Below are 26,971 nucleotides of genomic sequence, written 5' to 3'. Positions count from 1 at the left end.
TGCTGTGTGGTATGTGCTATGTGCTATGTGCAGTGTGCTACATGCTGTGTGTTATGTACAGTGTGTTATGTGCTCTGTACAGTGTGGTATGTGCAGAGTTTTGTGTGGTATGTGCAGTGTGCTATGTGCAGTGTGCTATGTACAATAGGGCATGTGCATATTGTTGAGTGCAATGTGCAGTGTGGTATGTTCTGTGTGTTATGTGTACTGTGCTATGCACAGTGTGGTATATGCAGGGTGTTGTGTGGTATGTGCAGTTTGCTAAGGTCACAAAGGTTCAAACAGCTTCCAATCAACAAGGCACACAAGCTCAAATGTCATGAATGGGAATGATCACGTCTCAGTGGACAGGCCAGAGGAAGGACACCATCTTTTAGTACTTCTGCTGATTTTGAAGAGAGAAATCCACTTACTTAATAATTGTGCACACTGATAATCAAGTGTTTTTCTTTTATTTCTGTCTGCGACCGACTAATGTAACATTTTCTCTCCAAATAAATTTACTTTTATCATTATGAATTATGAATTCACTTTGATCACTCTGCTGAAAAATATCATTAGGAATAACACAGTCCTCATAACACGGTGTACAGGACTAAGCATTCCGATGTTCCTGATTGTCGACCCTGATTAAAAAAATTATCACAATGACTCGTTAACTACTACAACCTTTACACTGTCAGGAAAAAGACACAGCTCTGGTACAGTTTTGTACCCCAAGACACAAACAGCATTGATGTACACCCAATGGCACGAAAATGTTCCTGAGAGTCCTATTCTGTACCTTAAAAGGTACATTTACCAACAAACTGCTACTTTTTTCTGATAGCGTACCATCAGGCATGGATTGTACTCAGGTTCAGGTTTCATGCTGATGTTTGAACAAGATCTGAATATTCCTAACGGCGAGCCCACAGAAACATCCCTCGGAATTGGAAGAGGATCATGACACCCTAGAGTGACAAATACGTTTGCGACCAAAGGCATCTTCTTGGGGTGAGCTGTGTCTACGCTGGGCTCTCCTTCAGGGAGGATCATTAAAGGCCTCATGCTCTTTGTGGAAAATGCTGCCTGTCTTTCACACGCTTGTTGCCATAGCAACTTCTGGAGACCTTCTTGAGTCATAGAGAGACAAGGATACTGTAAAGTATTTCCATAACAGAAGAGCGGACAGCAGGGGTGGCTCGGAGTCCAGTGTGATTGGTGTTCGCTACCAAGCTCTTGGGAAATGTCGGTATGTTTCCCTCACAGATGCACAGGTGGCTTTCAGCGACGCACACAAAATACACACTATGAACCAGCGTAGAAAGGCCAGTATCCAAAGTAACTATTATTTCTTAGAGTGATACTTTTGTATTTGATGTTTACTGAAGGGACCCAGTTTAGCAGTCAAGATCTAAGGTAAGATTTAAGTAGCAGGGGTACAAAGGGGAACGCGGTTTTTGATGACCACTTAAAAAGGGTCAGAACTAAAATTTCACAAGCGAATGCAGCTTCAGACATGGAAAGCTTTTCCACGGGGAGACGGCGTGCTGGTGTGCTCCGTAGAGTTCGTGTAATTAGCAGACGCTATTGTCCATAGCGACAGAGCAAAATACGAGCATCCTGCGTCCCTGGGATCGTGCTTACGGGCCCAAAAGTGATTTGCTTACTATGCCAGTCATGTGATTCAAACCCACAACCTTATGGACACAGCCAGGGATCCATATCCTACTGGGCTACACACCACCCCCCGCTATGGGAAAACTCACTTTGCTATTAAATGACGATCTGAACATATGAATCATCTTCAGATGGGAACGTCCAGGTTTTAATCGCAGGCAGGCACCAAGCCTACTCTCCGCACGGAGGCAAGGGCCAAAACATGACAGGGAGGACAGCTCCCACCTCAGAGGATGGAATAATGAGCATTATTAAGTGCCAGAGGTTTGGCAATGAAAGCCCAAAGCAACATGCGAGATGTCTGACTTTGATCTGCATTCATGACACTAAGCTAACAAGCCAAGAAACTAACTGCTTACTTCAGCATGGATTCCGTCCGCATTATCCCAGCTTTAACCCAGCATGACAGCACTGAGATCTGCCTCTTGCATTCATTTTTGAAAGTCTTTGCAAAGAAAAACATGCTTGTGTGCCTGGGGTAGCAGGCCCCTTAAAGGGAGACAGGACTATCAAACTTCTTCACCGCATCCTGCTTGGAAATCCTCACAGTTCCCTGATTCCCTCGGATTAATGTGCTGGGATTCCCTTAAACCCAATTAATGTGGCAAGTGTCTGAGGGTGGGGGGGGGGGGGAGGCAGATGGGAGCCCCCGCTTTCCCTGGGACGCGACTCGTGGGGGCGGGGGTGAACACGTTAAGGGCTAAATCCACAGAAGACGGAAAAATCTTCTGAATCACGAGGCAGGGGCTCTGGTCAAATCAGGAGATCAGCAAAGAAAGAAAAAGCAGTGTGAGAATAACGCTGAGCTAAGTAACGGGAGGAGCAGCATGGGGGCCGTGCCCACCTCCTGCATGCGCGTGCTCTCCATGACCTCGGCCAGCTTGATGGGCGTGGAGCGCTGCGAGGCTGCACCCTCGTCCTCCCGCTCTTCTTCGGAGTCATCTTCGGAGCTGCTCGACACCACCTCCTCGCTGTGGGGGGGCGGAGCGCTGGCGGCAGTCTTACGCTGGAGCATTGCCTCCTCCCTGCTGCTCTTGCTGCTGGTGGGAATAGGGGGTGGGGGGGCAGGCGAACAGAGTTAGAGAGGAAGGGGCGACCGTGACCAAACGCTAAAGCCTCTTCAGGTGGGGGTTTGGACAAAACGGTTTTACCCCATTCAATAAAAAATAAATAAGGACAGTCCTATTAGGGGTAGCAAGAACAACCGTACAGCTATACATAGTTTCTTTTGAAGGGGGGGCTGTACCCTCAAGTTATCCACTGGAGGTAGGGAGATACTTCAATACTTAATGCCATGTCAGCATTTATGGCAAGAACTACGTTCAGTCAGTAAGAATTCATATAGAGAAATGAAACAGATAAAATTGGATATATATCTCATATATAATAAATTTATATAATAAATATATATAATACATTTACAGATTAACAATAAAAGCAAATAAATATCTTGACAAAGCTATCTAGTAAAAAAATACTCCAACAGCGAGAAGCAGCCCAAAAGTGGCCGGCGCTGTGACGGAGCATGAAGGTGGCCTCATTTCCATTATGCAGGAAGCAGCTCCACTTAAGGGGCCGAGATATTAGCATTTTTCTTATGAATCGGGCCCCAGCGCACTTCTTACGCACGGTGTTAAAATCCATAGAAATTAACATGGCACTGGAACCTCAAAAGAACAATTAAGGTTTGCTGGGAAGGATTTCAGAAGCCATTTCGATGCCATTAAGATCCAGGACCAAAACGAAGTAATAAAAGACTTAATCAAAACAGATTTTAAAATGAAGGCCGGTGTAGCAAAACTTGGACACATGTCAGGGGAAAGATGGAGAACTTCAAAGGTGGAAAAGAACATCCATCTGTCAGTCTTCTAAGCCCTTATCCTGTTTAGGGTCACAGGAGGTGAGGTCTGGAGCCAGTCCCAGGAAGAACACGGCACAAGGATGGGGGACACCATGGACGAGATGCCAATACATCACAGGACACATGCAATCAATCATATTCTACTAGCAATTTAGAGACTAACTGCATATCTTTGGACTACAGATGGTAACCTGGGTACCCAGAGGAGGCTTGTGCCACACTGGGAAAACATGCAAATTCCACACAGGCAAGACTGAGGCAAAAGGTGACCCATCCATAGGCGTTTCCAGGACTAGCCTCCAGTATATAGATAATGGGAACGCAGGAGGCTGTAAAAGACTGTGACCGACGGAGCGCATGTCTAATCAGGTGCCGGAGCCTCACCCCAGCACAGACTTCCCTGTCTCCTCAGGCTTGCGGACTGTGAAGGGGCTCGGGTCGACCCCCACGGTCTTCGGCATGAACTCCCTACGAGACACAAAAAAAACACAAAAAAATTAAGAAAAAGCCTTAGAGATGAGCTGTGCTGAAGCAAAAAAGCCCAGGGAGTGAAACGCCTGCATTCAAAAGACGACTGTAAAGCAGTTTTGGGGAAGTTACTCACAAAAGTAAGCCTTTACAGATGGAGGTGGAAAGTTCAGGTCCAGAAAGTACAAAAATCCAGTCCAAGATTTTGTTACAACCAACCACTTGAGTACTCTGTGACTCTTTATATTCAACTGGCTGGTTGAAATAAATCCTTGGTTTCGATTTGTACTTTCTTTGTCAACAGATACTGACTGGTTGAGTGTGAGTGGGTGTCTCTATTCACAGGTGTCTATATACACTGTCTATGCGCAGCCCACTGTAGTCTTCTGCTTACACTTCCTGCTGTTCCTGCTTCACACAGGAGAAGGGGCTCGGACACCAGCAGCTCATGTAAATCTAATGGAGGCCCATGCAGCTCAGCCTGCAAGGGGCTGCAGATGGTCTATGAATAGGCTCAGCCTGGGCAGAACTGGGAGGGGGCGGGGTTTGAGGGTTGGGAGGGTGACATCACCAGTCGCGGAGGCGGGTGCTAGTCCTTGTAGACTGCAACCTTTCCAAAGACTCGGCGCCTACATTGGCACTTTGGAATAGGGTCACATTCTAAAGACCACAATCCAGGTGATTGGTCAGTATCCTTCACCGCCACCATTAGGCACCTGTGAGTGACTAAAAGCTGACAAGATTTATCAGAGGGTTACAGGCACGGCCATTGACAGCAGGACACAGCCGGATGGGAGATACCAGCTCAGGGGACAGAGAGCTGAAGGCCCGTTGTAGCCTCTCTGCTGCTAGATCAGTATCTGCTACACCACCCACCTTGTATGTACTTTACTGCCTAGACAAACTGTTTTAGACATTTCTAAACAGTGCTGCATATCTTATTCAGGAAGCCCTGGTGCCCATCGCATTAGAGCTGGCAAGTCGGACCCCGGAGGCCCCACGACCGAGGGGTCGCACCTGGCAGAGTTGGTCATAGCCACGCAGTAGCTGTCATCAAAGCAGGAGAGCTCATAAGGCCGGAAGAACTCGTGGTAGATGTCGGTGCCTTCGTCGTAGTGGTTCATCCGCCTACCGCGCACCCGCCGCTTGTTCTCCTCGCAGGGCGCTGCAGAAACACAGGTCACATGACGTCTACGCGAATGCCGGAGCCCTCAGTAGACCCCACCCCACTCAGACTCCAGAACATTCTATCACCCCAACCCCCCCCCCACCCCACAGACCTTCATATGTTCCCCTGAAAATCCACTCCCATTCCTGAGGCGTCAAAAAAAATAATTTTATAATTTTAATTTGACAATAAAATTTTTAAGATTAAGAAATTAAGGAAAACTTGGGATCTCCCTTGGGTCTCCTAGGGATGTAATGATATCGTTTGCTCATGGTTCAGTATTTATCGTGGTTTTGGAGTAAAGATTCTGTATCCTAATATTTAAGAAAAAAAACATATCACCCTTTAATTAAACAGTGAATTCTTTATTTTTCCAAATAACCACATATTTACCTTGGCCACAACATGTTTACTTAACCGTGTAACAAAATACATTATCAAATAGCTGGGTACGCCCCCGACGATTCGATATGTACACGTGAACCGCGGTATTATGATGGCTGACATTTTTCTATAGGCACTGGCGCAAATATAAGACAGAGATTTTACCCCAAAAAAATACATCCAAAAAACTGGGGTCATCTTATTTTCGAGGACTAGAATTTAGACGTCATTATACAAGAGCAGACTGCATACTGAATGTTTGAATGTTTAGATAATATACCGTGACCCCAAAACTGCAATAAATACCGAACGGTGAGGAAATGGTATTGTCACAAAAATGACGCATAGAGATGAATACCTTCATCGTAGGGTAGCGGCAGGTACTTCAGCAAATCCTCCGACCACCAAAACGTGTAGCTGAGGAGACAAGTTGGCTGGTGAGAATAGCAGCAGATTAATACCCGTTTACCACACTGCGATGTGAATGGACATAAGGGAGACTTTATATGATTAGTATAGTTATATATTAGTATAGATTAGTATAATTAGTATGCTTGTAAAACACTGTTAAAAAAAAATTTGTACAAAGAACTGAGTGAGCATTCTTGCTTCTTCAGTGATTAGCCGTGATAAATTCTCAAATACATATTTAGCTCATTTTTGGGGGTTAAAATACATATATACATGCAGGTGGGGAGACAATGAGACACATCGAGAGATCATACAAACCGGGTTGGCAAGTAACTGTAATTTCATTTCAGTGCAGACGATGGGGTGGTGGTAGAGGTAGGTGGCCCCTGCAGTTTGATTTATTTTTTTTTATTCCTTGAGCTGTGACGTTAGTCTATCTTTTGTCACCCTTCATACAGTAATACCGGGGGAGCAAATCCGGTGCCGGGAAAATTGTTCGATTGAACCTGCAGCCCAATTCTTATTTGTTTATTTATTTTTATCATAATGGTGATGCTTTCATCATCACTCAATGGTAGTTTCAAGCAATTTGCTTGATTAAACCTAAACCCATTATGCAAGCGACTCACGGAGACCTTGAAAGTGCCCCGTCTGGGCAAGAGCATGAGATCGACCTGCCGCACCATTAACTGATTTGCAGACGTTGTGTGTGTGTGTGTGTGTGTGTGGGGGGGGCAGTAAACATTGTAAATAATGAGGAAGGAACATTTTAAAAACATTTTAAAAGGCGGGGTTGAGAATAACAGCATAGGGGGGCCGGGGGACGACTACACAGCCGAGTCACGGACACCCTGAATTTGACTGGGTGCAGGTACCACCATGCTGGGTCATTACAGGCTGCCACCTCTAGAGGGCGATGGAACCCGGTGCTGCCACACCGTAGTGTGACCATGATCAGTGAAATAAATGCGACAAAAATGGTCGTCTGATATAAAAAATAATAATAAAATCAAAGTATGAGTCTTTCAGGGTGGTGTGGCAATATGTGTGGATGGTAGTAGCCACAGTGATTTAAGCAGACATCTTAACTGGTACCTACAGTGTTCACAGAAAGTCTTCGCACGCTTCCTTGGTTCTGTACAAAACGTTGCAAATTTATCGGTTTCATAACAAAAGTCCTCTCACAAGCAATGTTTCACCTGTCAGCACCTATCTTCCGCAAGACATTTTCTTTTTATTAACCGTCGTAATTTTTTTGACTGACTCATTCGTTTCTGTTCTTGCTATTTTGCTATTAATTGCAATTGTAGTCGTTGACTCCCAAAGGGATACTAAGCACCGATATTTGGTGTTTTATGTTGTGGCAAAGCTGTTCCTAATTAAAAAGTACCCAATGAGGCTACTTGTCAATTAAGTTTTTAATTCAGAATAGCTCTTTCAGGGTTTCAGTTTATTAGTACCTAGAAAGTAATGGTTTACTTAAAATTTCTGGTTGTTTCCAATGTGATATATGCTTTTTGGAAAATAATGAGCATAGTTATAAAACCAATAAATTGAGAGGAAAGGGGGCGGCACAGCTACCTTCTGCGGTCATGTGGAAGCATCATGGTGTTCTTCTGGTGCAGGTAGAAGTCGGTCGGCAGCTCCCAGAGGTGCGGACAGGACTCGGACGGCTGGAAGACCTGCAGGAACAGGTTGATGGCGTCCTGCCTGTCGGCGTCTGCAGGAAGAGGCGGAGCAAGACCCAGAGAGGGCCCGGCGGACTGCGTGAACCGACAGACTCAGATTTCACCTGTTCTGGTTACGGGGTCGGACTCGTGGTCGTAATTTTCAGAAAAGCAAATGGACTGATCCACCCCTATCATGAATGGAAGGACTGTAATCTAAGAAAATCGCGTCAGATCAAAGTTCCTAAACCACATCATCAAAAGTGGCTTTAATCTTCAGCTTTTGTTGTTTTATTTTTTTTTTTTATTCTCACTGGAGGAACGTTTTTCGATGTCCATCACAATGTTTCCTGTCCTTAGAGACGTGCAGTTTTTGTGGAGAAATAAATGGTTGTGTGGGTTGTCTCTGAACACCTGCGGGACAGTTGATTTTTATGAGCTGTATATGACCACTGGATAAATGAGCAGGGTTACATCCCCCCCCCCCCAGTAATGCCCAAAGTTATCGGGAAGCTGATGTGGGGGAAATGACCGTACAGCTGGTCTCAGTACCGGGTCTGGGGGTTTAGCATATCAAAATGCACCCCTCCAGCACCTTCCAAATAAGAACAGCACAACCACACCTCTTTTGAGCTGAGTAGACCAGTGAGAGTGAGACACAGAGCACCACCATGAGTCCACCAAATCCCAACAATGATCACCCTAACCCTACCCAGCTCTAACCTTAACCATAAGTAACCAAACAAAATACAACAACGACAGTGTTTTTAGTTTTCTGATTGTGTTCACAGATTTCTGTCATTTGTACATTATTGTAAAGGTCAAAACAATAGGTTTTTATTACACTGTGTGGAAATGGGGTCCCCACAATGCAACAACTGCGAGAAAAAACAGACACACACACACACAAACACACACACACAAACACACACACAGCATTCTGCTTTAGGAGGGATCGGGAACCAGGAAGAGTCACGCTTTTCTAAAGAAATGAATTAGAAGGTAATACATGCAGAATCAGGTCAGACATTATCAAATCATCCTGGAGGGAGGAAGGGAGGGGTGGGGGGACGGATGGGGGGACGGATGGGGGGAGTGATGGGGGGAGTGAAAGGCACCAGCCGCGCCATCAGATAAATTACCGGGCATTGGAAACATAACCACCACCATGACAAAGAAAAGCATCTTGTCAGAGGGCACAGTGACAGGAGATGCTGGCCTGTCTGGGCGGTTATGCCTTGGCACCCCCCCGTGCCGCCCCACCTCAGTCCGCCTCCGGTTCAGAGGGAGGCTGGGCCAGCTGCAACGGTTTAGGCACTTCAAGCACGACGGAAGATGTCTGCTTAGGTCTAGGCCTGATTGTCCCTCGTTATTTGGCCAGGGTTCTGACGAGACTTTGGTCACAGACGCACGGGAGGCTGCATGCGGGGGGTGGATACAACCACAGCCAGCTACGACCAGAGATGGGTCCCGTGAACAGCTACACCCACAGCCAGCTACACCCAGGGACAGCTCCCCTGGAGAGCTACACCCACAGCCAGCTACACCAAGAGACAGCTCCCATGGAGAGATACACCCACAGCCAGGTACACCCAGGGACAGCACCCATGGAGAGCTACACCCACAGCCAGCTACAACCAGAGATGGTTCCCGCAAACAGCTACACCCACAGCCAGCTACACCAAGAGACAGCTCCCATAAAGAGATACACCCACACCCAGCTACACCCAGGGACAGCTCCCATGGAGAGCTACACCCACAGCCAGGTACACCCAGGGACAGCTCCCATGGCGAGCTACACCCACACCCAGCTACACCCAGGGACAGCTCCCATGGAGCGCTACACCCACAGCCAGGTACACCCAGGGACAGCTCCCATGGAGAGCTACACCCACAGCCAGCTACACCCAGGGACAACTTCGACAGACAGCTACAGCCCATAGCCAATGCCTCCCTGTTTCCTAAACTCTCTGTAAATTGAGCTAGAGCCAGATAAATCCCCCTTCCTACTTAATCAAAGCAGCTAGGAGAACACTGCAAGAAGGTGTGACACACACACATACACACACACACACTCACACATACACACAGGCTGGTAATTATATCTCTGTGAGGACTCTTCATTCATTTCTATGGGGAAAACTCTAAATCCCAACATGACGACCTTAACCCCTACCCAGCCCTAACCTTAACCATAAGTAACCAAACAAAATACTTTTGTCATTTTTAGTTTTTGATTGCATTCACAGATCTTTGTGGGGACCTCAATATATTTGGTCCCTACAATATAATATAAACATAATCCACAGACACACATACACTGTAAAACTGCAGAGGCGGCCATCTCGGACCACCCTCAGCCAATCATGTGCCAGCGAACTGTATGCGGAAACCGCGGCAACACTGCTCTGCTTCGATGGCAAACAGGGACACGATCTACCCATAACACCCAAGTGGCGTGAAGGTTTTACAGCAGCAGGAGCACGGCTCAGCCTCATAAAGAGGAGTTGGGAACATCCTCTCATACCCAGGAAATATCACACAGTGGGCCGCCAGCATTAAATGTCAATCCTCGGCCCTCTCGTAACGAAGCCCACTGCATAATCCGCAGGCCCAGCAGAACATATGTATGCAGCTTTTTCAGACTCCCCATAAACGGAGTTAATGAAGCTCCGATTGAGGGCTTTGTCGTAACACAGAGCGGCCTTCGATTTCCAGGGCCGGGAATGCAATAAGGAAAACCCACGGTGGATCTCATTATCCCTTATTTATTTGTTTTTAATGTTTTATTTAACACTGTAATCAGGAGAGCGATGTTCGCTCCATTACTGATCACGTTGGTCTTTCGTCCGCTGGGGACAGCTGAAAAGCAAATGCTGGCATTGTTTATTTTTTTCCCATAATGCAAAGCATCTGTTGCTTCGGGGAGTCCTGGCCTTACGCATTTCTTTATGCGTAACACGCGACACGGCAGGTGTCACCTGAGAAGGCATTGCTGTAGTAACGGGACAGGGTCTGCATGATGTCCTTGGAATGCTGGGTCCAGGGGGCGATCTTCCGGTAGGTCTTGACCCGGTGGACCAGCTGCGAGCCGCCGTACTGCAGTGACAGCGTGTCCCCGTGGTCTTCATAGAGCTCTTCAAAGAGCCTGGGACAGAGAGGAGTTAAACAGCACCGGGCTCACTCCCCAGCCTGTGGCATGGTACGGCTTGCCACGCCATATTCTACACAAGACCCACCCCCAGAAGAGAACAGTGATACTTGATTGATCCTCGCGGAGAAGTTCTCTTTTCATCTACCGCACCTTCCATTCCACAAGACGCGCCAAGCAAGCTTGGGGGTCACAGTGTGCAGCGCCCCTGGAGCCGGGGGATTAAGGGCCTCGCTCAAGGGCCCAACTGCCGCATTAGTCAGCTGGGCCCGGGATTCGGTGACCTTCTGATCACAGGCTGAGCCAAATACCACTTCAGCTGTGCTTCAAGGTGATAGATGCTATCAAAATTCATCAATGACAGAATTGTACCTCAATCATTCCTACACCAGATAGGTCAGGAAAAGGTCTGTATCTGCCAATATCCATCCATCTATCCATTATCTTACTTCATATTCTAACCAGGATCATGGCAAGGTCATGGTAAGAGGTTGGGGGACACCCTGGATTGGATGCATACATTAACACACATACACAATGGGCAGTGTACAGACTTGAATTAGGCTAATTGCATTTGTTTGCACAGCAAGAGAATCTGGAGCACCTGGAGGAAACACGGGGTAGGCTTTATACAAACTCTGCACAAACAGAGCAGGGCAGGAACTCCGGTCTCCAACATGGGGGGGGCGGAGGTAACAGTACAGTACTACAAAGAAGGACTCAATTAACTGATTAAAAAGGCTGGCTCTGTTCCGGGAATCCACCTGGATTCCTTTGAAACCACCATCCAAAACAGATCACTCAAGAAGATTTGGTCCATACTGGATAATGCCTCACACCGCCTACCTCACATCCTGGTCAAATAGAGAAGTACATTCAGCAGGACTCACGCAGCTCTGCTATCTAAGGTCTTTTCTCCCAGTGGCCATCAGATGCTACTACAAGTGCCCCCCCCCCAACCCGTCACCCCACTCAGTCACCAACTCTCGAAAAGAGTGTAACTGTATTTAAATGCTGCAATTGTGCAATACAGTATTCTGCCTTGTGTTTTTTGAATATGTACAGTGATAACAGTTTTTCTGTGTGCTGCAGTAATTTTTGGAATTTCCTTTGCGATCAATAAAGTACCACTATTAAGGTGACAGTGCTGTGAAACCCGGTCACCCAAACAGAACAGAACCTCCCACTCCACCCCGCACCCCGCGGGACACTACCTGACGCAGTCTGTGTCAAACTGCAGCCTGGGTTTGTCTACCATTCCCAGAGCATACAGCTGGTAGGCCAAGGCACACTTTCCCACCATAAACTGGGCTGTGTTGGTCCGGTCCAGGCAGTCCACGCAGTTGGTCCGGAGTACACCCGTCTGTCCCGGGACAGTAGAGGTCGCCGTCAGTGCCAACTTAACGTACAATAAGCTTTTATGGAAAGCCCTAGACAAACACGACTACTGCATATTTCTTATTTTGTATGTATTTCTGTAATATCTTCCTACAGTTCCTCAATCCCGCTTATTCAGATAGTTGGCACACAGCTCCCCCCACCCACTAACACTCCCACAAGCCTGTGACACACACACACACATGCTTATTGCACCCATGGGGGGGCACCGACAGATGTACAGGACCAGATACCATATTTACTGTATTTCAGTCTCCCACCAATCTCGTGTTACTGCCCCTCAAAGGAGAGCCCCCCCCCCCCCCCCCCACCGCCGTCAGCAGACTGCACCTGCATGCGTCCGCAGGCAGTGAGGTAGCCTCCAAGATCGCCCCACCTGCCAGGACACAACAGAGCTGTGTTTCAAATGGCATGTCAGAGGAAGCGGGGAGCCCCCGGGGGGCGACCCAAAGAAAAACATCCTTTGGCCAGTGGGGGCGGGGGGTTTAAACACACCTCTCATCAGGCCGCAGGGTGTGACAGTGCAGGTCAGCACGGTTGACAAAGAAGCCAGTCCGCCTGACCACATTCTCAGCGATGAGGCCAAGACGGTCCAGGACGTTGCACAGTTTGCTGGAATTGAGGGACACAAAGGGAAATTCACCATGAACTACGGACTGTACTGAGGCCTTGTATAAGATCCAGGGTGAACCAACTTTGCATGGTCCAGACAACAACGACTCTCAATACTGTCCATAGTGATTACAAGGAGTCTCAGGACAGTCCAGAGTGACCATCCAAGGCCCCAGGACAGTCCGCAGTTACCATGGAAAGCCACAGTACAGTCCATTTTGACTATGCAAAACCTGAGTACAGTCCACGGTGACTACGCAAAGCCTCGGTACAGTCCACAGGATCATACCTTTCTCAATTTCTCCAGACTGTATCAGAGGCTGGGCGCAGTCACTCTGGACCTTACTGCGGCTCTGTGTAGTCACATAAGTAAGCCCCACCCCCCCCCAACCATCTCCAAGCTCCTCCCACCTTTTGGTGTAGCGGGCCATGTCCCAGGCGATGTAGTCGATGCAGTGCTCTGGAGGCAGGAACTGGTTGAGGTTAATGACGGCAGGGTACAGCTCCTCACTCAGGATCTTCTCATGCTTCCTCTTCTCCCGCTTCTAGGGGCGAAACCGCCGGGGGGGGGGGGACAGTAAGACCACATGCCCATGCCCCAAAGCCCCACCCAGAAGGTGGCCTTCTACACACACCGATCACAGGAAACTCTGACACAGAACTGACTCAAAACTCGTAAGACTTTCATTTCTGTTCCATTTTCCAATACAGTGATTCCCCGCGATATCGCGGTTCAGCTGCCGCGCCCCCGGTATATCGCGGTTCAGCTACCGCGCCCCCGCTATATCGCGGTTCAGCTACCGCGCCCCCGCTATATCGCGGTTCAGCTGCCGCGCCCCCGCTATATCGCGGTTCAGCTGCCGCGCCCCCGCTATATCGCGGTTCAGCTGCCGCGCCCCCGCTATATCGTGGATTTTTCCCTGACGCATCATAGTTCTCTGCGTATCGCATACCTTGCTTGTGGTCCGATTGTTGTGAGCAAACTTTTTGTGAACTTTTCATTTTGTTTTAAGCCCTACGACAGCCCTGCATCTTCAAAGCCTTCTGCTACTAGTGAGCCTAAGCACAAGAGGAAGACCTTGACCATTTTTAAATAGTCCATTAGGAAAACAGAGAGAGAGAGAGAGTGATGTGTGTGTATATGTGTATATATATATATATTACAGTTTATTATCATCATCATTATTATTATGTTACTCATTTCCTTAGCCCAACATCCACATATCATAAGTGTTTACAATATGCGTTTAAAGCGTGTGGGAGGGGTATTTTAAGGTTTAAACTATAAAAAAATGTTCATTTATATGCTATTCCTATATCGTGGATTTTCACCTATCGCTGATGAGTCTGGAGCGTAACTTCCGCGACAGGCAGGGATCACTGTATATCATTTAGTCATTTTCATTTTGGGCGATTTAACAGCCGTTAGCAGCTGCTAGAGATAGGATGTGATTTTGCTACCCGACATGTCATATCTGCGCACGGCCATCAGCTTCTCACCTGCCGAGCAACAAAACGTTTCAGAGAGTCTGTACGCAGACAGCCAGACACGCATGCACACACGTGCACCCACGCGCACGCACACGCGCACGCAGACACATGCGCACACACGCAGACACGTGAGCACACTGCGGACCGCAGACCCTTATTAACATTTAAATTGTTCCGGGATGAATGATGATGATTGTGTGGTAATCTGGGCTGCTGGGGGAGGGGGCAATGTGGGGGGGGGAGGGGGGGGGGGAGGGGGGGGGAGTAAATCTTCAGATACACAGATTAATGTGGACATTCTTCTACAAATGCTAACGAGGCGATTTACACATATCGACTTCGGACAGGTGCCTTGAATGCAGCAGGCCACGTGCTGCCCCCCCCCCCCCCGGAGTCACTCCCTGAGTAACAGGTCACTGCGTTTGAGTCTCCCTCCCTCCTCTCAGGTGACAGATTGGAATTCCCCGCCCACACCCCCCTGGTGTCAGGAAGCCCCCCCCTCCACACGACCCGTGAGTTTCAACGTGATGCAGGCAACAGGCCCCAGCCCTAAAACCTGCCCCCCCCAAACCCCCACCACCAGCTGAGGACGCAGACGACAGCTGTAGAGATTTATTAACTTATAACCATTTAAGGGACAACAAGATTCCTCCCTTTAAAAAAACCAACATTGACTTTATAAACCCAGAGATCCAGATGCACCCAAAATGCAGTTGACGAAATAAATAATTAAAGGAGACTCCAGCTGCCTCTGACCCCATCTGATTAAAACACAGCGAATGTTCATCAGCATGATGTACTAAATGTTCGGACTTTCCCTGAAGCTGAAATTGCCACCTCGGTTCACCGGTTATAATTAAGAGACTCGGATCCTATCACTCATGTCAGACCCTTCTTAGTCCTTGGGACTGGTGTGAAGCAAGTGTGTAGAAGTAGTTTTAAGAACACTGGTGACATTCAGGCAGTGTTAGCTAGTGAGCTAAACAGCTAGTTAGCTTAGCTAAGCTTCCTTTAAATTTTCAACCAACTAAAGCTCCGTATCAAAGGGCCGGGCAAACCCGCACTGAAAGATGGTACTGCAGTAAACATGGCGCCACTTTTAGAACATGTAAAATGCTTAGCCCCTAAGATCCAACAGTGCAGATTACAGATACTCGGCCCCAAAAGCTACCTTGACCAGGTTGAGGATGATGATGGGTGAGCCGAACCTCTTCAGCATCTGGTCGAAGTGCAGTGCTGCCACGGTAGCGTAGGGATCCGCCTGGTCCACTGGAAAGGCAGAAAAACAGTCGTGAGGAAAACCCCGAAATGCCAAAACGACACACGAGGGGTGATACCCAGTGAGCTGCCGGGACCCGCTTGGGTCAGAGGGCTGCAGGTCCAGACCTGCTCTGATATCAGAGATGTGTAAAGGTGTAGTTTTAAGGAATTAGAAATTAAATTGCCACTTGTACAAATATGATCAGAGGCCTAACCCACTGAGAGACACACCACCCCTCAGAGAAAACGGGATTCAAACCCACACATGCAGAGCACATCGGATCAGCGGTTCAACGCCTTAACCACTTGCCTACCTTCCCATATGTGGCTACACCTTGGTCTTAATAATATGATAATATTAAGGATAATAATAATACAAGCAGTTTAATGATGCAGTACTAGTTTGGCAGGAGTAACATAAAATATTGGTTTTACCAGCATCAACAAAATGAAAAATGAAATCTAAAACTTACTATCTCCCCAAAAGATTAAACAAAATATTTTATTTCTTTAATAAAATGCTACAGATTTAGTTTTAAAAACATTTTATTTGCTTTTCACAAGATTGTAACACTAAAGACATAGAAATATAGGGCGTGTTGCTCCCTTGTGTTCAAAGGAAGGAACTTGTTAACATTTTCAAAGCATCAATGATGCCACTATTCAAAAGCCAAATGAGGACCGTAGGTAATTGGACCGCAGCTTGTTTGAAAGCACAAAGGACCACATCCAAGCAGCACTCCCCTTCGGGACCTTAACTAACTTATTCATATAGTTATTACGGCTAAATCCCACGCATAAAACTCAATCATCTTGTATAACGAGCCCATTTGTGTGCGTATAATGTAGCATAAGCAATGACAAATGGCTGTGTGGTCCAGACTGCTGATAAACATAATAACAGTGACCTACTTATCTCTACAGTAATAAATTATTTGTATTTTAGCTGCTTTCAGTGAAAAACATTTTTCATAGTAAAACAAACACTGAAACTGCAAACAGCTAACCGATTCTCTGAAAACCATCTAAGTGAGTTTATTAAGTTAACAGCAAGATAATAATTTGAAGACTGAATTAATGTTTTGGCATGATCTCAAGCACAGGGCATTTAGCATCACCTTAAAATGAACCAAACCCAGAACCAAACGTTAGCCATAGGCTGTGTCAATGATGCATCTAAACTGTTTCAATCTCTAGATTTGAAAAACTCAGACATGGAGATAATGACACAGTGACATGGTAACACGATGGCAGAAAGTACCCCAGGTTTTTATAAAGAACAAGTGAACGGCTGATGAAAAATTATTTCAAAAACCATTTCTGCTACCAGCTAATGGAGACAAACAAATGATGCTGAAATACAAAGGTAAGGTTTAAATAGTATTTCAGAAGGGGGAGGAGAAAATGACCCCAAAAGGCCCCGACTTTCACATTCCACACTAAAGCCTCCATCCAGGTTTTAACTGCTCTAAACCATTCGAAATCTATTTGTAAAATTGTTTTTGTGTCATATGCAAGGTGCTCAGAGCCACCCATTCTAGAATTTATGCTAAACATCAAAAACAAACGGAACTGCATGGAATTAAGTGAGTTCTGCATGGAATCGAAGAGAGAGAGTATATGTGGGCTGCAGGAAAGGAGACGCAAGAGTGTGAGAGTGTGGCTGAATGTACAAAGGCTCTATGGGTGCAGTAGTGGGGAAGAGAGGGAATGTGTACAAAGGGGGGAGAGACGGCGGAGTGGGAGAGAGGGTGGATGTAGAAAAGGTGGATGAAGGTCTGGGAGTGAAGATGAGGGTGGCTGTAGAGAGGGTTTGGGGATATAGATGAGGGTGGATGTAGAGACAGCCTTGGGATGAAGATGAGGGTGGATGTAGAGGGGGCCTGGGTATGACGATCTGGGTGGATATAGAGAGGGTCTAGGGATGAAGATGAGGGTGGATGTAGAGAGAGTCTGGGGATGAAGATGAGGGTGGATGTAGAGAGGGTTTGGGGATGAATATGAGGGTGGATGTAGAGAGGGTTTGGGGATGAATATGAGGGTAGATATTGGGAAAATGTAAGACTGAAACAGAAGCAGCATGTAGAGCGGGTGGATGTGAGGACATGGGGTGGACTCGGGATAGACCGTTCTCTGAGGACATGAACCAAGAGAGGTACACGAGGTCCACACTGCTGGAAGCCGTGGCAGGACGTGGATAGAAATGCAGCCCGTGGGGCACCTGGTTTTCTGCAATCCCAGCCTGAGAGATCTCATATTGCGAGTGACACTCATCCCCTCAGAAGTGGATCAGTGGATTACTGCTGCTGTCTTTCATCTCCTCACTTTCGCCCGAAACGACCCTCCCCTCATCTCATCTCCTACGGCCTGATCTTTATTAAACTGAGCCGAAACATGCCGCAGCAAAGCACGGTATCAACCATTCACACTAGAGATGAACGTAATAGCTATACGTGGAAAAAGTGCAATAACATGCCGCACGGCAGGCAAACTCACAGCGGATTGGTGGCTTGGGCATCATGGTGGAGATGTCCTGGGACCAGTAGAGGGGGACGGAACCTCGCACCTGCACATACGAGGAGTAGCTCCCTGCCGTGAAAGACATCACCGAGGCATCGTGGACAATCTGCTCCGTTTCGACCTCGTTGGCCACGTCGCCCTTGGAGGGTGAGGGCAACAGCATCAGCACCAACATTGTGGGCAGCTTGAGTGAGAGGTGTACGCTATAGTGCTCAACTGATCTTAGCTCAGAACTTAAAGACCCTAAACAGCACAATAGGTCTTCTCCAGGGCAGTAAAAAAGGGAAATGATGTAGGCGAGACCTCGCAGTTGGCTCCTCTCTTGAGGAAGCGGGTTCCGGCAAATCGGCTGGACCTCCGGGCGATGAGAGTGACATAAACCGGCCGTCCGTAGATCAACAGCTCTTAGAGGAACCTGGGTTAAGGTAGAAATGTCCAGGCTTGGTAATCCACTAAAGTCTGCTAGCCTCAGAAAACCTCTTCCCCAGAAGCCATTCTCCACCTCCCACCTCCGCCTCCACACCCCACACAGACGGGCAAACCAGGATGACGACTCTATTGATCGACTTGCTTTTTAATCTCATAAATGTCCATAAAAATGCTCCGGTCCCACTAATTAGATGATGATGCTGCAGCTGAACATGTAAGCATGGATACTTATCAAGCAACAGAAAGAGCAAAGATAATACATTCACGACTTCACAACAGCTCATTATTGGCCGTAACTCCCAAGGTGGATGGAGAACTCGCGCGTAAAAGCACCTTTTTTACGGCCAACAAAAGGAGGCATTCTGCGGTGTGAGGCGTGCAACAGCCCCGTGTGCAGGCACAATGGAAGGCGCCGGAGCTACAGGCCGCGAGGAAAATGACGTCGGCGTGGGAGATGCCCAACATGTGTGCCAAGGTTATGGGCCAACATGGAAAATCAAAGGGACAAAAAGAAGAGAGTAAATAAAGAAAAACAAAAGAACAGGCTTTATGTGAAGGAGGACCAGATTTCAGGAAGGTGCATGAACAGTTTTGGAGTACAAGGCTTGGGTTAGGTCTCACTCACACTGCTGTTTGCCTCTAAGTATCTCTTACGTTTTCCCACTCATATCCAAGTCCTCCATTTGCCTGTCTGCAAGGGTTCCACACCAATAAGGAGTCGACCATTCCCCGAAGTTTTACCTTTCACACCGTGGACCCCCGTACACTGAAACCAGCCACCCCTGGCAACCACAAACTTCAATGGACTTGACAAGACATCAAAGCCATAAGGCAACCCCACCCCCACCCCCCGTAGATGTCAGGGGGAACCCAGTTCAAGACCTGGGCCTCATAACTCAGCCTGTCCTCAGGATAGGCTGCCTGCTTATCATCACATGACATCTGCAAGCCAATCATTATGCTGCATGTGGAAGTACAGCTCAGCAACCATATAGGAGTACTGTCTACATTAGACAGAACCAATTTCCGGCCAATCATGGGCACTCGATTTTAACTTCTAATGCATTGAATCAATGGATTGGTCTCATTTGGCAAGGATGGAACCGATGAGTCCTTGATATTTTGGGAGGAGCAAGAATGACATCCAGGGATTTTTACCCTCCTCTGTACTTTTAGTATTGGAACTGGTCTTTGGCAATGGGAGATGATGTAAAACGGGTTCACAAGAACACAAGTACAGTCAAGTGTGCACATTGACAAACACCCAGCAGACGTCCAGAGTGCGCCCGGGTATTTGGGTCACTGAGTCACTGTCCTCGAGTCGGAAGTGTCAAGCACCTGCTGGTCTTATTTCCAAGCCTGTCCTGAGTGCTGCGGCTGCAAGCTTCGGCAGATACAACCAAACAGCTCAACACAGGGACGTCTACCTTTCACACCGACTCCCCAGGCGCCCGCTGAGGGAATAAAGGAGCCCCCCCCCACCCCACCCCACCAGGCCAGGCCCTTGTTCTCCCCCCACGTGAAGGATACTTGACTGGCCACAGAAGCCGTGGATGATGTGTAGGAGCCAATTGGGATGCACTGAGTCCTTGATCTTCTCAAAGAGCTTGCCGTTCCAAATGTACTTTGCATACGGCTCATTTATGATCCCGTGAATGACTGGGGGGGGAGCAGTGGTACATACGGTGGTGAACAAAGGGAGGAAGGCGAGAGAGTTTGTGCAGAATGAACGTGCGGCACAAACACGGTGATACCTTGCGTCGGCAGGCCCTCGTCCTCAAAAATGTCAAAGCTGTCCTGCCGGCTTGGAGGCAGCAGCTCCTCCGTCTTGCCCAGGTCGCACATCGTTTTCAGGAGGGTAAGGTTGTACTGTAAGGAGTGACTCAGGTCGTAACTGTAGCTGGAGCAGAAACAAAAAGAAAAAAGTAGCTTAAAAGTTATGGGATGGTACACAAATGGACTGACTCAATCGCCCATATCTGGCGCCCGTCTCACCGACACACATTTGCGGGTTACAAGTGGGCATGATGATAAATGACGGCCGGAATCGGACTCATATCGCTGGGATCATCCTCTCGAAGCAGAACATCTCAGAATGGTAGCAGGCCTCAGAGTGGCGTGAGGCACATCGACACGCATTTACCTGAAGTAGAAGTTGCTGGAGAGGTCCACATTCTGGAAGATCCTCACGTATCTGGAAAAAAGAGGGAAACAGCTGCTAAAAGAGCCGATGGAACGATGGTGACAATTTTCAAAAAGTGCATCTACATTTTACAGAAGCCCTTGCTGGATTGTAAAGCTGACCGTGACTTTCTATCAGAGCTAATATACAATTTTTGCCAAAACAGACCAAGTTACGATATTATTCAATTTTGAAAGTAGCTCAAATAAAAGATATTATTAACCCAAAATCCATCCATTATCTGAAACTGCTTGTCCTGTTCAGGGTGGCAGGAGGGCCCGGGGGCCTATCCCGGAGGCTACGGGTACAAGACAGGGAACAACCCAGGATAGGGCTACAGGGAACAACCCAGGATGGGGCTACAGGGAACAACCCAGGATGGGGCTACAGGGAACAACCCAGGATGGGGCTACAGGGAACAACCCAGGATGGGGCTACAGGGAACAACCCAGGATGGGGCTATCCCCAAATCATACTTGTCAAACACACAGATCACAGCACAGTATCAGGCCCATAACTAGAAAAAACCATAGGCTGCCCCCCCTTAGTAGATTTTGCCCACTGGAGGGGTTCAAACCTGTAATTTTACCATCTGTACACATGCCTACATGGAATATTTTGCCAGACTTTGCGAGCCATAAATTTAATCTGTTTACTATAAAACTGTAAGCACTCAGAGGTTCATGCAGTTTAAAGCAATTTTGGTCAATCGTATAAAAATGAGTAAGGTGATAAGGTAAAAATACACAGATCAGTTTTTACTAGTGAGAAACTATGAAATTAAGCAAAGAGCGCAGCTCAGAAACCGAGGACTCTCAGCCAATGTCAGGTGGATGACAAACTATAAATGCAAAAACCATTTGGGCTATAATAATGGAATGGTGGATTGACCAAAACAGCTGTTATTCTTTTTTAAATCCGTCGAAGAACATCAAGGTTTATACGCAATACTTGGGTGGGCGCCCATGCTATGTCTAAATGTCTGGCTTAGAAAACAGTGGATTTGGTGCCGTGAGGGTTTGCTATGCAGTGGCTGGTTGTGATGAAAATGAGTGCCTTCGGTTTCTTGGTCATGCTGTAGACGCTCAATGGGCTGCCGCCCAGCTCCTCCTGGAAATACGAGCACAAAAGCCTGGCACCCACAAGGCCTCTGCGACTTGTCAAGGTCGCCGTAACCGGGGATGCCACGTCCTGCTGGGTTATGCATGACTGGGGCCCGTGCTGATCCTCCAGGCTTGGTAATTAGGATCAAGTCATGTGATACAGTGTTTCTCTGTTTGTGGTGGGGGGGGGGGGACAGGGGACATTTAGAATGTATTGTTTCAGTGTCACCAGGGTGATTGTTAAGCCCCCGGACAAGACGGAATCCTCTAATTATCTGGCGAATTAATTACCTTTATCCCGTTGTGCCTCCCAAGCCCCCAATAGCACCAATTCCCTGGCACCGGCTTGTTGTTCTGTACCCAGGTTGGGCTCACCTCGCCTCGTCTGGGTGCGTGATCCGCACGGAGTCGTTGGGAATGTAGATCATGTTTGTGTCCTCGATCTTGTATATGGAGTGGCCCCCGATGTCCGCCATCTTCCTCTTTTTGGTGATGAGGATGACGTAGTATCCCTCCAAGAACCGCACAAAACCTGCAGAAAGGGACACTCCCATATGTTCACCTTGTACATAAGCTCTAGATCACATGAGCCAATCGTGGAATCGTGCTCACATAACGTAACGTAACACAGAGGCAATGAAATCTTGGCTGATAAAGACCTCACTCTTATGACCAGAAATAGACTTGTGCATCCTGTCTGGTGGACCAAAGGCTCAACAATATTGTGGGATATCTGTGCGTGTTTAGGGGGCGCGGGGCTCGGGGCTGATTTGGGCCATACCAATGCTGAAACCAAACCTACACCCATGTAGTGTACCTATGACTAGCACACCGTGGGATATGATTATAGATGAGTCCTGTTTCTTGATCACAGCGACACCTGCTGCGCCACGTGATAATATATAAAGCAACAAGAAATGGAGGAAACCTAAATTGCGGTGAGTGTGTATTCCCATACAGAATGATTATTTATTTATTAAAAGGTGGAATTTTGGCTGATTATCCCAAAATCAATCAAGTAGGAACACCTGTCCACTCAGGAGGAGAAAAGGCAGGTATTAGCCTGGCTGGTCTTGGTATCCTCCTATACCCTGAACAATAGGCTTCTGAGAGGTCCATCTGGCTAATTCTTTGTAGCCTTTGAAACGAACAAGTGTTAAAACGATTGTGCTCTTTTAATCACTGACAGAGGGATCATGAAACCACCTGGACAGGAAAATGCAGAATTCGACTCCAGGGGTTACTTGCTTTTTAAGTTTGTTTCGTGACCGTCTAAAATTTAGAAATGGACACAGCACAAGTGCAGTGTGAAGCAGCTTTTATTCATTTATTACCAAAATACATTTGTTTCACGTAATGTTTTCTGTTTAACGTGGTTGTTGTAATGACAAACTTCTTGTATGTTCTTGTCAAGTAAAAATGTTTTTCTTTATAAAGATAAGATTAGGTATTGCAAAAACTTTTTTTCATAAAACAATTGCTGAAAAAGTAGGGGGAGTTGTCTTATAGTCAGGGTTGTCTAATATTCATCCCAAAATGGTATATCCATTGTCCATTTTCATTGTTTTCCCTTTTTATTTGTTCCTTGTGTCGTATGATAACTATCCTGTAGACGACATTATTGTGACTGAATGTCAAAATTCTTGCTACTCCAGTTCAGTTTCGCTTGTTTATGAGGGTTAAGCTGCTCAGGAGAGGATCAGCTGTCCGTTTCGTTGATACTGTTACACAAAGTGATCCTGGAAAGATCAATAAGAGCTACAAATGTCAATAAAATTACTGACATGGCACTACCCATCTCGCGTTAAAAATCTGCTTCCAGGCCAGACTGATGCTCTCTTGCTGGGTAGCACTAGCAGGTCTGAATGAGTTCTAAACACCCAACTAAAACCTTCTCAGAAAGATGGCAGCCTCCCGCTGTTTTCAGCCAGAAGCTGGGCCAGTTTCATAACCACCAAGAAAGAGCACAGCTGCTCGTGGATGCAGGACAAGGTTGTAATGCTTTCCAGCACCGATCAAACAGACTCTGAACCCAGGTGAACTTAACACAGGTTCCGCCTTCTACCTGAATGCCATTGGTGGGTCCAAAGCAGAATGAAATAACAATGACATCATCACCAAGAGGGTGTGACACCAAACCAGAACTGCGTGACTGACCCAAGGCCATTTCAGGCCTACATGCAAACGTCACTGTATGTAGGTCACAGACAATGCTTGTAACAACCTGACTTCATAATGTAATTTCGACAATTACACTTATTCCGGAGAGGAAACGACTACCCCACACCCATCAGCCGACACCGCACACGTAGCTCGCTATTGCTGGGTCAGTGGGACGAAGAACATCTTAGTAGGAAGGTGGGTGGAAACTGCGAACGGGACACAGACGTGCGACCAGCCGTCTTCGGACGACACATGGCGACAGCTAAACCCCAGACCAGGAACTTTGCGGGAAAGACACAAAGGTAGATCTCAGGACATAACAAGCCTCTTTGAATTACCAACATCAGCTAGGACGCTGAAAGACAGTATCCTCAAAATATTGCAGGCCTAAGTTGAACCAATTATTTTACCTTCTGCCCTCAGAACATGTTTGCGCAAGTAAATCACCCACCTCAGTCAACAATCTATGACAAGCCTGGGCAATTACATCTCCTTTGTCTACAAATGATAAGGCTGGAATGCAATGAAACAGATATTTAAGATCTGAGAGACACTCAGACCTTCCTTGGCCCAAGATCAAAAACCTGCAGGTCCAAAAACTGCTCCAAAACTCCACATTGTCATGCAAAATCCTGCAGCCCCGATTATATTACCATGGACCTCAGAATTATGTAAGTTCAGAATAGTTAAATAGCTGGGTTCAATGCAAAGAGGGAAAACTATTATTATTCTCTTGATAAATGTATAAAACAGCTTGGGGAAATACCAAAATCATACTGCAACTAAAGCAAATCAACTGGGTGTAGGGCTGGACGATACGGCAAAATATTTTATCGTGATAATTTTTTTCATATCAAACAATATCGATAAGTATCACAATATAATTTGTCATTATTTATTCGCCTCAAAGCTCCATTTTATAGCTGTTAATTATGCAAGAAAACAAATGTTTGGGCTACACCACGATGCTGAAGATATTCAGACTGATGGTGATGTGAATGTTCATAATCACAATATGACATTTTATCGATACATCGACCATCAAGTATCTTACCTGTTGAGTAAAAAGATCAATAAAAGATGGAGTTAACCCTTACCCACAATGCCGCAGGCCGACACTGCCCGGGACAAACCAGAGGACCCCTTCTGGCCAATTTTGGTCCGGTTCCCCAGTTCCAGGCGGCCCAACAGCTCACGCAGTTCCTGCTGGTTGTAAACATGCTGGGGAAACAGAGGAAAGACCACCTGACTGTTTCATCAGCTTGACAGGGGCCCCCAAAGCACCAGGGACAGATCACCAGTGTGAACACCCCCATGTCAACTACTTTGTAATGTCGTCTCATCTCATTGTATAAATGTACATGGCTGAGATGACAATAAAGTTCACTTTGACTGTGACTAACAGCACAAACTCAAACCTTCACACGCAGCTGGAGAAGGCCGTTGAACTGCAGAAGTATAGATCAGAAGATATTAACCAAGTTTTTATATGCGTATATAAAGATTGCCCTTGCATAATTAATAGATTTTATCCAGATCTAAAACACTTTTTTGGTTATGTTTCGCGGATGGATGTAAAATAATACCACAGTCAGTGGACTTGTGAATTCATCACAGAACCTCAGCATATTATGTTTCTGGAATTACACATGTAACAAAATTCTGATTTGAACCTGACCAGACTTTTGTATTTTCCCTAAGATTGAATATATTAAATGCTATGACTGGCTTGAATGCTGCTTACAGGCTCATTTTATTGAGTGGAAAACCCTTTTCAGCTGAAGGGAGATGTCCTCACTGACCCTGAAATCAGAACCTAATAACCCAGCCTCTAGCCGTCGGCGCATTAATTGGTGCAAGGTCTCTGTGACGCAAAGTCGGCATCCAATAGATGGATGTTAATTAAACACCTCGCGGTCAATAACGCTCTCTTCAGGTTATGTTCGGTCGATGCTGTGGATCAGCTGCACTGACTCCCAAAAGCTTGTAATTTATTTGGCAGAACAAAACTGTCTAAAACAAGCAGAATAGAGGATCCAGTCTCCCTCTGCAAACCTGACCAGGAGAAGCAGTTAGTGGATGGATGGATGGATGGATGAATGGGTGGATGGATGGACAGATAAGCAGTATAGAGAATCCAGTCTCCCCCTGCAAACCTGACCAGGAGAAGCAGCTAGTGGATGGATGGATGGATGGATGGACAGACAGACGGACAAGCAGTATAGCCCATAATGCAAAAGTACAACCACAAGTGTAATAACACATCATACAGCCTTATAGTACAAAGGTATGACCAGAAACTGTACAACACAGGCAGCGTACAAGTACAACAAGTGGTATGAACAGCCAGTACAGGGTGAAAATTACATAAAACTGTGAAATAAAGGCATATTTGTCCTGCTGGAGCCCCATGTCCTACATTTCAAATAATTGACCATTGTGGGGAAATTTGGCACGCTCTGTTCATTAAGGTCTGGGAGAACTACAACACAAAGCGGACACCCAGAGCTGAATCAGAAGAGACTGGTCACACACGGCATCAAAGGAAAAATATCAATAATAAGAAATGTCTGTCACCTCCACCTATAATGGTAATCACACCCTCACTTATAATGTAATAAACTCTGCCGTCTGCTTCCTATTCGTGTAAAGGTGAAATACAGTACAGTATTGTAATATTACTGCTAGTAGTGTATCACATAAGAGCCACTCGCCAAATGAATTCTGGTCACTGGGCACCTACCTTATCATCAATAATCACCAAGTCTTTAGGTTCTGTGCGGTCAATTTTCAAAACACGGTGCTTAGTCTGCGCTTGATTACTCCCGACAAGAAAGTACCTCTGAAAAACAAAATGACAGAGCTTACTGTATATTGCAAAGAAAGATTTTCTTGAAAGTGTCTATTTACACAGTCTGTAAGCTTGCGCATACAAAAGTACAGCATTACTGTAATTACTTAATTTTACATATTCCCTGACAATGATTTTAGAATATGAAGGCTTCTCTAAAGGCTTCAAAAACAGTCTGAGGCTACATAAA

General features: G+C 46.6%; 1 protein-coding gene across 2 annotated transcripts in view; it reads right to left on the bottom strand.

The window, feature by feature from the left end:
• The window catches only part of fig4a (FIG4 phosphoinositide 5-phosphatase a), a 41,664-nt gene that overhangs the window by 13,371 nt on the left and 1,322 nt on the right, over nucleotides 1-26,971 (bottom strand). The window contains exons 2-20 of one of the 2 annotated variants that reach the window (XM_049002248.1): nucleotides 26,674-26,772; nucleotides 25,028-25,151; nucleotides 22,143-22,299; nucleotides 20,626-20,676; nucleotides 20,237-20,382; nucleotides 20,013-20,141; nucleotides 18,357-18,457; nucleotides 18,030-18,192; nucleotides 15,445-15,542; nucleotides 13,194-13,327; nucleotides 12,666-12,782; nucleotides 12,501-12,546; nucleotides 11,987-12,135; nucleotides 10,603-10,769; nucleotides 7,536-7,674; nucleotides 5,902-5,960; nucleotides 5,009-5,156; nucleotides 3,908-3,991; nucleotides 2,507-2,702 (exon numbers count right to left, since the gene is read on the bottom strand). In XM_049002248.1, the coding sequence (XP_048858205.1) occupies nucleotides 2,507-2,702; nucleotides 3,908-3,991; nucleotides 5,009-5,156; nucleotides 5,902-5,960; nucleotides 7,536-7,674; nucleotides 10,603-10,769; nucleotides 11,987-12,135; nucleotides 12,501-12,546; nucleotides 12,666-12,782; nucleotides 13,194-13,327; nucleotides 15,445-15,542; nucleotides 18,030-18,192; nucleotides 18,357-18,457; nucleotides 20,013-20,141; nucleotides 20,237-20,382; nucleotides 20,626-20,676; nucleotides 22,143-22,299; nucleotides 25,028-25,151; nucleotides 26,674-26,772 (2,307 nt within the window). The remainder of the gene's footprint in view (nucleotides 1-2,506; nucleotides 2,703-3,907; nucleotides 3,992-5,008; nucleotides 5,157-5,901; nucleotides 5,961-7,535; nucleotides 7,675-10,602; nucleotides 10,770-11,986; nucleotides 12,136-12,500; nucleotides 12,547-12,665; nucleotides 12,783-13,193; nucleotides 13,328-15,444; nucleotides 15,543-18,029; nucleotides 18,193-18,356; nucleotides 18,458-20,012; nucleotides 20,142-20,236; nucleotides 20,383-20,625; nucleotides 20,677-22,142; nucleotides 22,300-25,027; nucleotides 25,152-26,673; nucleotides 26,773-26,971) is intronic. The other variant, XM_049002249.1, reaches the window with a different exon arrangement.

This window comes from Brienomyrus brachyistius, unplaced genomic scaffold, assembly GCF_023856365.1.
Source record: "Brienomyrus brachyistius isolate T26 unplaced genomic scaffold, BBRACH_0.4 scaffold66, whole genome shotgun sequence".
NCBI classification, from domain to species: Eukaryota; Metazoa; Chordata; class Actinopteri; order Osteoglossiformes; family Mormyridae; genus Brienomyrus; species Brienomyrus brachyistius.
The sequence above is the reverse complement of the archived record's forward strand: the minus strand, read 5'-3'. Positions and strand labels throughout refer to the sequence as shown.